Source organism: Oncorhynchus keta, chromosome 20, assembly GCF_023373465.1.
Source record: "Oncorhynchus keta strain PuntledgeMale-10-30-2019 chromosome 20, Oket_V2, whole genome shotgun sequence".
In the NCBI taxonomy this organism is placed as follows: domain Eukaryota; kingdom Metazoa; phylum Chordata; class Actinopteri; order Salmoniformes; family Salmonidae; genus Oncorhynchus; species Oncorhynchus keta.
In genome coordinates, this window is record NC_068440.1 from 41,912,461 (window position 1) to 41,926,906 (window position 14,446).

At 43.2% G+C, this 14,446-nt stretch overlaps 2 protein-coding genes across 2 annotated transcripts in view; both read left to right on the top strand.

The window, feature by feature from the left end:
* Positions 1 to 6,951, top strand: part of LOC118378200 (regulating synaptic membrane exocytosis protein 3-like) — a 69,689-nt gene extending 62,738 nt beyond the window's left edge. The window contains exons 3-7 of the mRNA XM_052472898.1: positions 825 to 966; positions 1,178 to 1,290; positions 3,708 to 3,809; positions 4,811 to 4,950; positions 6,300 to 6,951. Of these exons, the coding sequence (XP_052328858.1) occupies positions 825 to 966; positions 1,178 to 1,290; positions 3,708 to 3,809; positions 4,811 to 4,950; positions 6,300 to 6,509 (707 nt within the window). The 3' untranslated portion in view covers positions 6,510 to 6,951. The remainder of the gene's footprint in view (positions 1 to 824; positions 967 to 1,177; positions 1,291 to 3,707; positions 3,810 to 4,810; positions 4,951 to 6,299) is intronic.
* LOC127910104 (keratinocyte proline-rich protein-like) lies at positions 6,589 to 13,623 on the top strand. The gene is made up of 5 exons (XM_052473167.1): positions 6,589 to 6,601; positions 6,924 to 10,727; positions 11,029 to 11,114; positions 11,201 to 11,630; positions 11,697 to 13,623. The coding sequence occupies exons 1-2, from the start codon at positions 6,589 to 6,591 to the stop codon at positions 8,018 to 8,020; spliced, it is 1,110 nt and encodes a 369-aa protein (XP_052329127.1). The 3' UTR covers positions 8,021 to 10,727; positions 11,029 to 11,114; positions 11,201 to 11,630; positions 11,697 to 13,623.
* Positions 13,624 to 14,446: the final 823 nt, after the last annotated feature.

Sequence of the window (14,446 nt, forward strand, 5' to 3'; positions counted from 1 at the left end):
ATATAGAGAGAATATAGAGATAATATAGAGAGAATATAGAGAGAATATAGAGAGAATGAAGAGACAATATAGAGAGAATATAGAGAGACTATAGAAAGAATATAGAGAGAATATATTGAGAATGAAGAGAGAATATAGAGAGAATATAGAGAGACTATAGAGAGAATATAGAGAGAATGAAGAGAGAAAATATAGAGAATATAGAGAGAATGAAGAGAGAATATAGAGAGAATATAGAGAGAATATAGAGAGAATAGAGAATATAGAGAGAATATAGAGAGAATATAGAGAGAATATAGAGAGAATATAGAGAGAATGAAGAGACAATATAGAGAGAATATAGAGAGACTATAGAGAGAATATAGAGAGAATATAGAGAGACTATAGAGAGACTATAGAGAGAATATAGAGAGAATATATTGAGAATGAAGAGAGAATATAGAGAGAATATAGAGAGACTATAGAGAGAATATAGAGAGAATGAAGAGAGAAAATATAGAGAATATAGAGAGAATGAAGAGAGAATATAGATAGAATTTAGAGAGAATGAAGAGAGAATATAGAGAGAATATAGAGAGAATATAGGGACAATATAGAGAGAATATAGAGAGAATATAGAGAATGAAGAGATAATGAAGAGAGAATAAAGAGAAAATATAGAGAGAATATAGAGATAATACAGAGAGAATATAAAGAGAATGAAGAGATAATAAAGTGACTCAGTGTCAGATACAGTTACTAGAAGTCTTCAGAACGGTCTTGATCGGTCCTCTAACCCCTAACGTTTAACTTCTAACCCCTGACCTCTGACCTCTCATCTTCAGAGGAACGAGTGAAGAAGCTGCGCGGTACGATCCGGCGGAGCACGGAGACGGGCATCGCTGTGGAGATGAGGAACCGGGTCACGCGACAGGGCAGCAAGGAGTCCACCGACGGCAGCACCAACTCCAACAGCTCCGACGGAACGTACGCTACTCATATATTACTCGTTCTGTAACTGCTGTCACGTGAGCGTTGTACCTGCCTGTACCCAGCGGCCTGCTGCAGCTGTGGTTCAGTCCCTGTCGTAGCCCGAACCGTCTCCAGCTACCCTACTGCTACCCTACGTCATTAAATCACACCATTCCATCCATCAATCACTCATTCTATTCCTTTCGCTCTCTCTTTCTCTCTCTAGGTTTATCTTCCCACCCACTCGCATGGGTCCAGAGAGCCAGTTTAGTGACTTCCTGGATGGACTAGGCCCCGCCCAGATCGTAGGCCGACAGACACTAGCCACACCCTCCATGGGTAAGTCAAATCATTGGAGTCTCTCTGTCTGAAAACAGCTTCTGTGATGTGATAACATAATATATGCCAAGACGCCATTACTATAGCTCCTCCCCCCTCTGTGTTTGCTGATCGTCAGATACCAGGTGGTATATGAATATGAAAATGGCTCTACATTAGATACCAGGTGGTGTATGAATATGGGGATGGCTCTACATTAGATACCAGGTGGTATATGAATATGGAGATGGCTCTACATTAGATACCAGGTGGTATATGAATATGGAGATGGCTCTACATTAGATACCAGGTGGTGTATGAATATGGAGATGGCTCTACATTAGATACCAGGTGGTATATGAATATGGAGATGGCTCTACATTAGATACCAGGTGGTGTATGAATATGGAGATGGCTCTACATTAGATACCAGGTGGTGTGTGAATATGGAGATGGCTCTACATTAGATACCAGGTGGTATATGAATATGGAGATGGCTCTACATTAGATACCAGGTGGTGTATGAATATGGAGATGGCTCTACATTAGATACCAGGTGGTGTGAATATGGAGATGGCTCTACATTAGATACCAGGTGGTATGAATATGGAGATGGCTCTACATTAGATACCAGGTGGTGTATGAATATGGAGATGGCTCTACATTAGATACCAGGTGGTATATGAATATGGAGATGGCTCTACATTAGATACCAGGTGGTATATGAATATGGAGATGGCTCTACATTAGATACCAGGTGGTGTATGAATATGGAGATGGCTCTACATTAGATACCAGGTGGTGTGTGAATATGGAGATGGCTCTACATTAGATACCAGGTGGTATATGAATATGGAGATGGCTCTACATTAGATACCAGGTGGTGTATGAATATGGAGATGGCTCTACATTAGATACCAGGTGGTGTGTGAATATGGAGATGGCTCTACATTAGATACCAGGTGGTATATGAATATGGAGATGGCTCTACATTAGATACCAGGTGGTGTATGAATATGGAGATGGCTCTACATTAGATACCAGGTGGTGTGTGAATATGGAGATGGCTCTACATTAGATACCAGGTGGTATATGAATATGGAGATGGCTCTACATTAGATACCAGGTGGTGTATGAATATGGAGATGGCTCTACATTAGATACCAGGTGGTGTGTGAATATGGAGATGGCTCTACATTAGATACCAGGTGGTGTATGAATATGGAGATTGCTCTACATTAGATACCAGGTGGTGTATGAATATGGAGATGGCTCTACATTAGATACCAGGTGGTGTGTGAATATGGAGATGGCTCTACATTAGATACCAGGTGGTATATGAATATGGAGATGGCTCTACATTAGATACCAGGTGGTATATGAATATGGAGATGGCTCTACATTAGATACCAGGTGGTGTGTGAATATGGAGATGGCTCTACATTTAGATACCAGGTGGTGTATGAATATGGAGATGGCTCTACATTAGATACCAGGTGGTGTATGAATATGGAGATGGCTCTACATTAGATACCAGGTGGTGTGTGAATATGGAGATGGCTCTACATTAGATACCAGGTGGTATATGAATATGGAGATGGCTCTACATTAGATACCAGGTGGTATATGAATATGGAGATGGCTCTACATTAGATACCAGGTGGTGTATGAATATGGAGATGGCTCTACATTAGATACCAGGTGGTGTGTGAATATGGAGATGGCTCTACATTAGATACCAGGTGGTGTATGAATATGGATATGGCTCTACATTAGATACCAGGTGGTGTATGAATATGGAGATGGCTCTACATTAGATACCAGGTGGTATATGAATATGGAGATGGCTCTACATTAGATACCAGGTGGTATATGAATATGGAGATGGCTCTACATTAGATACCAGGTGGTATATGAATATGGAGATGGCTCTACATTAGATACCAGGTGGTATATGAATATGGAGATGGCTCTACATTAGATACCAGGTGGTATATGAATATGGAGATGGCTCTACATATTTAATACATTTTATGAAGGTATGTAAATATGAGTATTCTATGCCTAAATTACTTGGTAAATAATTGTGAGGACAGTGGAACACGCTTTCTGTCTCTCCCTGCTGATCAACAGTGGTACTGCAGGCTGAAACTACACTTTCTGATCAGATACATGATAATATGGCCAGAATGTAACCTGATCTGAGCCGGAGAAGAGTTCTGGCCTCTGATCTGACCTGGAGAAGGGTTCTGGCCTCTGATCTCACCCGGAGAAGGGTTCTGGCCTCTGATCTGACCCGGAGAAGGGTTCTGACCTCTGAACTCACCCGGAGAAGGGTTCTGGCCTCTAACTAGGCACAGAGCTTTTCCTGGCCAGATTACATGCTAAGTAAAATCATCTGCCCCTAAACATGAAGAGTGTGTGTTTTCCTCCTGTAGGTGACATCCATGTGGGTATGGTGGACAGAGGAGGCCAGCTAGAGGTGGAGATCAACCAGGCCAGAGGACTGACCCCTAAACCAGGGTCAAAGAACATCCCAGGTACAATAAATAACTACATAACTGTATTGTTCATCCCAGGTACAACACATAACTACAGAACTTTATTGTTCATTTAATGATCCGAGGCACTCAAAAAAAACGTAATAACTTTATTGTTAATCACAGCTACAATACAAACCTAAATAACTTTATTGTTAATCACAGGTACAATTACAAACCTACATAATTTTATTGTTCATTTGAGGTGCAATACAAACCTACATAACTTTATTGTTAATCACAAGTACAATTACAAACCTACGGAACTTTATTGTTAATTTGAGGTGCAATACAAACTTACATAACTTTATTGTTAATCACAGGTACAATTACAAATCTACGGAACTTTATTGTTCATTTGAGGTGCAATACAAACCTACATAACTTTATTGTTAATCACAGGTACAATACAAATCTACAGAACTTTATTGTTCATTTATTCATCCCAGGTACATAAACAAAACTACATAACTTTATTGTTCATCACAGGTACAATACAAACTTACATAACCTACAAAGACCCTACTTGAATGTTGAGAAATCCATATCTTTCTTTAAACCAGGGTACTTAGTGTCCTGTAGTTTGTAAATCCATATCTTTAAACCAGGGTACTTAGTGGCCTGTAGTTTGAAAATCCCAAAACGTTCCCTTTAGTTTAGCTGTTTAATGCGGTCCCCTGTTTTACCCAATCACCTATGAGTAGAGGGAGGAGGAAGGACCTCAGCTATAGGCTCTCCATCTTCTTTTGGATGTAGCGTATCACTTTGGATCGTTCCACCATTTCTTTTTCATTATCATTGTAATGTTCTCTGCTGTATCTTTGTACCAAAAGTCTCTCTGGTGAATCACGAGGAAACACCCCCCCCACAACAACATCTGTAGGTGATTCACCCTAAATTAACACTAATCTCACTGACGCACATCAAACTTGAATTAAAAAAACTTTATTGTTCATCCTGACCAGTCACAGAGGTTAATTTCCAGCATAAATTTCCTGCAGCGACCTATGTGAAGGTGTATGTGTTGGAGAATGGGGCGTGTCTGGCTAAGAAGAAGACCCGAGTGGTGAAGAAGACTCTAGACCCGTCCTACCAACAGGCCCTGCTGTTTGAAGAGAGCCCTCAGGCCAAAGTCCTCCAGGTTAATACCTATATTCATTATAGAATATGATCTAGTGATTTGAGAACCCCATGTGTTCATCTTACATGGCCAGATGTATTTTCTTTCACTACTAGATCTGTATTTAATGACTTTATAGTTCAGTCGGAAAGTGTTCAGACCCCTGGATTTTTTTCTACTTTACAGCCTCATTCTAAAATGGATTAAATTATATGTTATATAAATTATATTATATTTACCTCATCAATCTACACACAATACCCCATAATGACATCACCCCATAATGACATCACAATACCCCATAATGACATCATAATACCCCATAATGACATCACAATATCCCCCATAAGGACATCACAATACCTCATAATGACATCACAATACCTCATAAGGACATCACAATACCCCATAATGACATCACAATAACCCATAAGGACATCACAATACCCCATAATGACATCACAATACCCCATAATGACATCACAATACCTCATAATGACATCACAATACCCCATAATGACATCACAATACCTCATAATGACAAAGCGAAAGCAGGTTTTTTAGATATTTTTGCGAATCTATTAAAATAAAAAAACATAAATACCTTATTTACATAAGTATTCAGACCCTTTGCTATGAGACTCTAAATTGAGATCGGGTGCATCCTGTTTCCATTGATCATTCTTGAGACGTTTTTACAACACACCTGTCTATATAAGGTCCCACAGTTGACAGTGCATGTCAGAGTAAAAATCAAGCCGTGAGGTCGAAGGAATTGTCCGTACAGCCACGAGACAGGATTGTGTCGCGGTACAGATCCAGAGAATGACTCCAAAACATTCTGCAGCATTGAAGGTCCCCAAGAACACAGTGGCCTCCATAATTCTTAAATGGAAGAAGTTTGGGACGACCAAGACTAGAGCTGGCCGCCCCCAGACAAACTTATGCAAAAGTGATATTTACATTTTTTTTTTACACTTGCAAAAACTATAAAAACCTGTTTTTTCTTTGTCATTATGGGGTATTATGTGTAGATTTACGAGGGGATAAAAAAATATAGAATAAGAATGTACCGTAACAAAATGTGGAAAAAGACAAGGGCCCTGAATACTTTCCATAATGCATTGTAATTTTCTTGAATCTCTTGCAGCGATACAATGTTTTGCTTAGCTAATCAAAGCATTGACTTAATCTCTCTCTCTCTCTCTCTCTCTCTCTCTCTCTCTCTCTCTCTCTCTCTCTCTCTCTCTCTCTCTCTCTCTCTCTCTCTCTCTCTCTCTCTCTCTCTCTCTCTCTCTCTCTCTCTGCCACCCCTCTCTCTCTCTCTGCCACCCTCTCTCTCTCCCACCCTCTCTCTCTCTCTCTCCCAGGTGATTGTGTGGGGTGACTATGGGCGGATGGACCACAAGTGCTTCATGGGCATGGCTCAGATCATGCTGGATGAGTTGGACCTTGGTGCCACGGTGAGCGGATGGTACAAGCTGTTCCCCACCTCGTCTCTGGCTGATATCGGACCCCTCACACGACGACTGTCCCAGTCCTCACTGGAGAGCTGTGCCACCAGCCCCTCCTGTAGCTAGACAGAGAGAACTATATAGTACACACACACACACACACACACAGATCCTCAGATCCATCCCCATAACTACGTCAGATAACATGATTTACCAGAGCATAGCATTATAGTAGCGTTACTTACTGCCCAATATCCCTGTCCCCTGCCCCCTGCCCCGTCTCAGAATCCCTGTCCCCTGCCCCCTGTCCCTTTCCAGAATCCCTGTCCCCTGCCCCCTGTCCCATTTCAGAATCCCTGTCCCCTTTCCCCTGCCCCCTGTCCCATTTCAGAATCCCTATCCCCTGTCCCCTGCCTCCTGTCCCATCTCAGAATCCCTGTCCCCTGTCCCATCTCAGAATCCCTGTCCACTGTCCCATCTCAGAATCCCTGTCACCTCTCAGAATCCCTGTCCCCTCTCAGAATCCCTGTCCCCTCTCAGAATCCCTGTCCCCTCTCAGAATCCCTGTCCCATCCCTGTCCCATTTCAGAATCCCTGTCCCATTTCAGAATCCCTGTCCCCTGCCCCCTGTCCCATTTCAGAATCCCTGTCCCCTGTCTCCTGCCCCCTGTCCCATTTCAGAATCCCTGTCCCCTGTCCCCTCTCAGAATCCCTGTCCCATCTCAGAATCCCTGTCCCCTCTCAGAATCCCTGTCCCCTCTCAGAATCCCTGTCCCCTCTCAGAATCCCTGTCCCCTCTCAGAATCCCTGTCCCCTCTCAGAATCCCTGTCCCCTCTCAAAATCCCTGTCCCCTCTCAGAATCCCTGTCCCGTCTCAGAATCCCTGTCCCATCTCAGAATCCCTGTCCCCTGTCCCCTCTCAGAAACCCTGTCCCCTCTCAGAAACCCTGTCCCGTCTCAGAATCCCTGTCCCCTCTCAGAGTCTCTGTCCCCTCTCAGAAACCCTGTCCCCTGTCCCCTCTCAGAAACCCTGTCCCCTGTCCCCTCTCAGAAACCCTGTCCCCTCTCAGAAACCCTGTCCCGTCTCAGAATCCCTGTCCCCTCTCAGAGTCCCTGTCCCCTCTCAGAAACCCTGTCCCCTGTCCCCTCTCAGAAACCCTGTCCCCTGTCCCCTCTCAGAAACCCTGTCCCCTCTCAGAAACCCTGTCCCGTCTCAGAAACCCTGTCCCCTGTCCCCTCTCAGAAACCCTGTCCCGTCTCAGAATCCCTGTCCCCTCTCAGAGTCCCTGTCCCCTCTCAGAAACCCTGTCCCCTGTCCCCTCTCAGAAACCCTGTCCCCTGTCCCCTCTCAGAAACCCTGTCCCCTGTCCCCTCTCAGAAACCTTGTCCCCTGTCCCCTCTCAGAAACCCTGTCCCCTCTCAGAAACCCTGTCCCGTCTCAGAATCCCTGTCCCCTCTCAGAGTCCCTGTCCCCTCTCAGAAACCCTGTCCCCTGTCCCCTCTCAGAAACCCTGTCCCCTATGAGAATCCCTGTCCTGTCTCAGAATCCCTGTCCCCTCTCAGAATCCCTGTCCCATCTCAGAATCCCTGTCCCATCTCAGAATCCCTGTCCCCTCTCAGAAACCCTGTCCCATTGAGTGAATGCCCCATTCGACATTCCCTGATCCCAGAATTTCAAGGCTATGTCCCAAAATGGCAGCCTATTCCCTATATAGTTAACTACTACTGACCAGAGCCAAGGGAAAAGGGTGCCATTAAGGGTGCCATTAAGGGTGCCATTAATGGTGCCATTAAGGGTGCCATTAAGGGTGCCATTAAGGGTGCCATTAAGGGTGCCATTAAGGGTGCCATAAAGGGTGCCATTAAGGGTGCCATTAAGGGTGCCATTAAGGGTGCCATAAACGGTGCCATTTGGGACACAAGCCAAGGCACTACTTCTCATCCCAGGGTCAGGTCATTCCGAAACCAGTTTTTAAACTCTCTATGCCAAACTAAGAAGAAAAAACAACTTTATTTTTTAAAACCAAAGCAATTTTTATTGTTACTATCAGGAGTGCTAGTTATACAATATCTACGTATTGATAAGTAGCAGAGTCTATGAGTTAGATGGAATACAATATCTACGTACTGATAAGTAGCTGAGTCTATGAGTTAGAAGGAATACAATATCTACGTACTGATATGTAGCAGAGTCTATGAGTTAGATGGAATACAATATCTACGTACTGATATGTAGCAGAGTCTATGAGTTAGAAGGAATACAATATTTACATACTGATAAGTAGCAGAGTCTTTGAGTTAGAAGGAATACAATATCTACATACTGATAAGTAGCAGAGGCTATGAGTTAGATGGAATACAATATCTACGTACTGATATGTAGCAGAGTCTATGAGTTACAAGGAATGTAAACATTGTGTTTTAGCTCTTCTAAACACACACAGGCTGGACATGAGAAAGAAAGGCCACGTTATTAAACACAAATCGACAGGATGTTTACATAATCACTATTATTACGTGAGATAGCAGCGCTAATCTTCTCATTTCCACAAGTCAGAGGTAATAAGTATATAGATGTTAGATAGATAAAATATAGAGATGTGTGTTCATGTGTGTGTTGGCTGCATCCTACACGTTTGCTTGCTACCCTTATTGAGACATTTGAAAGTTTTGTTTTGTTTTGTTTTTTTGCTTGCCTTTAAGACTCTAATCAGATATATAGATGCTACTTTATTTATTCAGCTAATCAGTCACTGTCTAAAGAACATGAAGAACGTAACACTCGAGTTTTAGGAGATGGAGGGACATCGTTTCCATACAGAACAAACAAATTCCAAACCTACCAGCAATCTCTCGTAAAACAAGCGGCATTGTGGGACACAGGAGGACCAACTGACAAACTGACAGGAATCATTCTCCTCCTTCCTCAAGAGCGTTGAACTCAAAGGCTTCTGGGTAGTCTGGGCTATAGTCGTCGGTCATTGTAGACCCTGTTAGTGCGAACCACACTGGACTTCATATCCCAGAGGCGATACTGTTTGCTTCAGCCCCACAACATGTCTACTGTACAGACCAGCACCTTTTGGATCAACTTCCTCTTGATTTCCTGTTTAAGTTTCACTTCCTGTTTCTGACCGTAATTAGGAAGTGGGAAGCATTGGTAAGATAGAAGTCTTTCTGATGTTTGTGGTAGGATCTCCCTCCCAGGACACACCCACGCATGGATGTCCCCCAAAAACACATAGGCCGGTGTCTGATTAATGGGTAGTGACTGGCACCTGGGTCAACATTACACTTTAGCCCCTGAGGTTATGTGGTCACGTCACTGTTCTCTCAGCAATGTAAACCCCAGCAGCACAGATATATATTGTATTATCAAGTACCTTCAACAACCAGTAGATGGCGTCTGTTTAGTTCCTGTTCAACCAGCAGATGACATCTGTTTAGTTCCTGTTCAACCAGTAGATGACATCTGTTTAGTTCCTGTTCAACCAGTAGATTACATCTGTTTAGTTCCTGTTCAACCAGTAGATTACATCTGTTTAGTTCCTGTTCAACCAGTAGATGACATCTGTTTAGTTCCTGTTCAACCAGTAGATGACATCTGTTTAGTTCCTGTTCAACCAGTAGATGACATCTGTTTAGTTCCTGTTCAACCAGTAGATTACATCTGTTTAGTTCCTGTTCAACCAGTAGATGACATCTGTTTAGTTCCTGTTCAACCAGTACATGACATCTGTTTAGTTCCTACACAAGCTCAAACTCAAGGTGTATTGTGATCTCATTTGCTGATATGGACATTTCTCCTGGTCAACAGTTTCGCGTATCATCATGGGATCTGGACACACCGATCTCTTATACCTCTTCTTAAATCAACCTCTCTCTAAATTCTTATTGATTGCTGCTACACGCACACAATAATGTGATTATTGTGAATAAGTCAGATTAATATAATAGTTTGTTTAAATAATATAATAATAATAATATATGCCATTTAGCGGACGCTTTTATCCAAAGCGACTTACAGTCATGTGTGCATACATTCTACGTATGGGTGGTCCCGGGAATCGAACCCACTACCCTGGCGTTACAAGCACCATGCTCTACCAACTGAGGTACAGAATGTTTACATGCTTTGTAAGAAGAACAATTTGATAAAAACAGGAACATTTCCAATCCAAATAATCGTTCTACCAGAGCAACCGGGTTATTTTTGCAAAAACCTATTTGATTCTGAGCGTTTGTATGTCAAAACCAGTTCTAAGATGATACATAAAATGTCCGTTTTTTTTTCTGTGTTCACTCATACGTAAAAGGAGCAGGTAGCCTAGGGGATAGAGGCAGGTAGGCTAGTGGTTAGAGCAGGTAGCCTAGTGGTTAGAGGCAGGTAGCCTAGTGGTTAGAGGCAGGTAGCCTAGGGGATAGAGCAGGTAGTCTGTTGGTTAGAGGCAGGTAGCCTAGTGGTTAGAGCAGGTAGTCTAGTGGTTAGAGGCAGGTAGCCTAGTGGTTAGAGGCAGGTAGCCTAGGGGATAGAGGCAGGTAGTCTAGTGGTTAGAGCAGGTAGTCTAGTGGTTAGAGCAGGTAGTCTAGTGGTTAGAGCAGGTAGTCTAGTGGTTAGAGCAGGTAGCCTAGTGGTTAGAGGCAGGTAGTCTAGTGGTTAGAGCAGGTAGCCTAGTGGTTAGAGGCAGGTAGTCTAGTGGTTAGAGCAGGTAGGCTAGTGGTTAGAGGCAGGTAGTCTAGTGGTTAGAGCAGGTAGCCTAGGGGTTAGAGGCAGGTAGTCTAGTGGTTAGAGCAGGTAGCCTAGTGGTTAGAGGCAGGTAGCCTAGTGGTTAGAGGCAGGTAGTCTAGTGGTTAGAGCAGGTAGCCTAGTGGTTAGAGGCAGGTAGCCTAGTGGTTAGAGGCAGGTAGTCTAGTGGTTAGAGCAGGTAGTCTAGTGGTTAGAGGCAGGTAGCCTAGTGGTTAGAGGCAGGTAGCCTAGGGGATAGAGGCAGGTAGTCTAGTGGTTAGAGCAGGTAGTCTAGTGGTTAGAGCAGGTAGTCTAGTGGTTAGAGCAGGTAGTCTAGTGGTTAGAGCAGGTAGCCTAGTGGTTAGAGGCAGGTAGCCTAGTGGTTAGAGCAGGTAGCCTAGTGGTTAGAGGCAGGTAGTCTAGTGGTTAGAGCAGGTAGGCTAGTGGTTAGAGGCAGGTAGTCTAGTGGTTAGAGCAGGTAGCCTAGGGGTTAGAGGCAGGTAGTCTAGTGGTTAGAGCAGGTAGCCTAGTGGTTAGAGGCAGGTAGCCTAGTGGTTAGAGGCAGGTAGTCTAGTGGTTAGAGGCAGGTAGCCTAGTGGTTAGAGGCAGGTAGCCTAGTGGTTAGAGGCAGGTAGTCTAGTGGTTAGAGCAGGTAGCCTAGTGGTTAGAGGCAGGTAGCCTAGTGGTTAGAGCAGGTTGCCTAGGGGATAGAGGCAGGTAGTCTAGTGGTTAGACCAGATAGCCTAGTGGTTAGAGGCAGGTAGCCTAGTGGTTAGAGGCAGGTAGTCTAGTGGTTAGAGCAAGTAGTCTAGTGGTTAGAGCAGGTAGCCTAGTGGTTAGAGGCAGGTAGCCTAGTGGTTAGAGGCAGGTAGCCTAGTGGTTAGAGCGGGTAGCCTAGGGGTTAGAGCAGGTAGTCTAGTGGTTAGAGCAGGTATTCTAGTGGTTAGAGCAGGTAGCCTAGTGGTTAGAGCAGGTAGCCTAGTGGTTAGAGCAGGTAGCCTAGTGGTTAGAGCAGGTAGTCTAGTGGTTAGAGGCAGGTAGTCTAGTGGTTAGAGGCAGGTAGCCTAGTGGTTAGAGGCAGGAAGTCTAGTGGTTAGAGCAGGTAGCCTAGTGGTTAGAGCAGGTAGCCTAGTGGTTAGACCGTTGGGCCAGTAACTGAAAGGTTGCTGGATTGAATCCCCGAGCTGACGAGGTAAAAAATAATGTCGCCCCCTGAACAAGGCAGTTAACCCACTGTTCCTAGGCTGTCATTGAAAATAAGAATTTCTTCTTAACTGACTTGCCTAGTTAAATAAAACAAAAAATTAAATATCACATTATTTGTGTGCATGTAAATGTACTCAATGTTTCTAATGTCCTATGCTAGTTGACCAAACTTCCATCGTGAAAAATATTTCAACGAATGTTGTTATCGCTGTTGATTGACTGAATTTCAGTTCAGAGTTAAATTTATCACATGCTTTCATGGCGCCATTGCATACGCAACAAATAATGAATTCTTTACGTAGTAGCTTTTATTTTGTGACCAGGAGGAATATCATTGAGACCAAACATGCCCATTTAAGATGAAGGCTGGCATACCGTAAACAATCTTTAGTGGTTCTGTAGATACCGGCCATTGGAACCTGTTGTGGAGAGAGATTCTGGAGACACTGGCCATTGGAACCTGCTGTTGAGAGAGATTCTGTAGACACTGGCCATTAGAACCTGCTGTTGAGAGATATTCTGTAGACTCTGGCCATTGGAACCTGCTGTTGAGAGAGATTCTGTAGACTCTGGCCATTGGAACCTGCTGTTGAGAGAGATTCTGGAGACACTGGCCATTGGAACCTGCTGTTGAGAGAGATTCTGTAGACTCTGGCCATTGGAACCTGCTGTTGAGAGAGATTCTGGAGACACTGGCCATTGGAACCTGCTGTTGAGAGAGATTCTGTAGATACTGGCCATTGGAACCTGCTGTGGAGAGAGATTCTGGAGACACTGGCCATTGGAACCTGCTGTGGAGAGAGATTCTGTAGATACTGGCCATTGGAACCTGCTGTGGAGAGAGATTCTGTAGACACTGGCCATTGGAACCTGCTGTTGAGAGAGATTCTGGAAACACTGGCCATTGGAACCTGCTGTTGAGAGAGATTCTGTAGATACTGGCCATTGGAACCTGCTGTTGAGAGAGATTCTGTAGATACTGGCCATTGGAACCTGCTGTTGAGAGAGATTCTGTAGACACTGGCCATTGGAACCTGCTGTTGAGAGAGATTCTGTAGACACTGGCCATTGGAACCTGCTGTTGAGAGAGATTCTGTAGACACTGGCCATTGGAACCTGCTGTTGAGAGAGATTCTGTAGACACTGGCCATTGGAACCTGCTGTTGAGAGAGATTCTGTAGATACTGGCCATTGGAACCTGCTGTTGAGAGAGATTCTGGAGACACTGGCCATTGGAACCTGCTGTTGAGAGAGATTCTGTAGATACTGGCCATTGGAACTTGCTGTTGAGAGAGATTCTGCAGACACTGGCCATTGGAACCTGCTGTGGAGAGAGACAGACAAAGACATTCCAGGAACACTTTAAACTCTGTTCAAGAATATTCTTATCAAATGTCTTATCTCACAGTTTTGTCAGCACTTTACCGTTAGTGTTGATTGTTATATTTAGTCAGGGCTATGGAGCACTTTTTCTCTCAATCAGTGAATAATGTACTGTCATGTTTATGAAGTAGTTTTAAATGTACTTTATTTATATATATATATATATATATATATATATATATATGTATATATATATATATTATGTGGACAGCTGGCATGATGTATTTGTATTTGTTTTCTTCAACGAAATGCATGAGTGACCGCTGATAGAAACACAAATATGTTTATTGGAAAGAGGAGAGGAAAGGAAAAAGACAAAAGCAACGAAACTTCTATTGAAATAACTTTAAAACTGTTTAAATGAAAACAAGAAGAACAGCTGGATCTTTAGTCCCATTGAACTATTGAAAATGTCTCTCTAGATATTTTGTGATTGACATGTTTGGGAACTCATATGAGGTTGTATGGCTCCCATATATATATATTGAGTAGCTAGTAGCTACACAATTTTCACAACAGAACTTGAGAAGTTTGAAAAGAGGAAGAGTGTGAATGTATAGTACCAGTCAAAGGTCAAACGAGTCTGCAAAGCTGTCATCAAGGCAAAAGGGTGGCTACTTTGAAGAATCTCAAATACAAAAATTATATTTTGATTTGTTTAACACTTTTTTTGGTTGCTACATGATTCCGTATGTGTTATTGCATAGTTTTGATGTCTTAAATATTATTATACAATGTAGAAAACAGT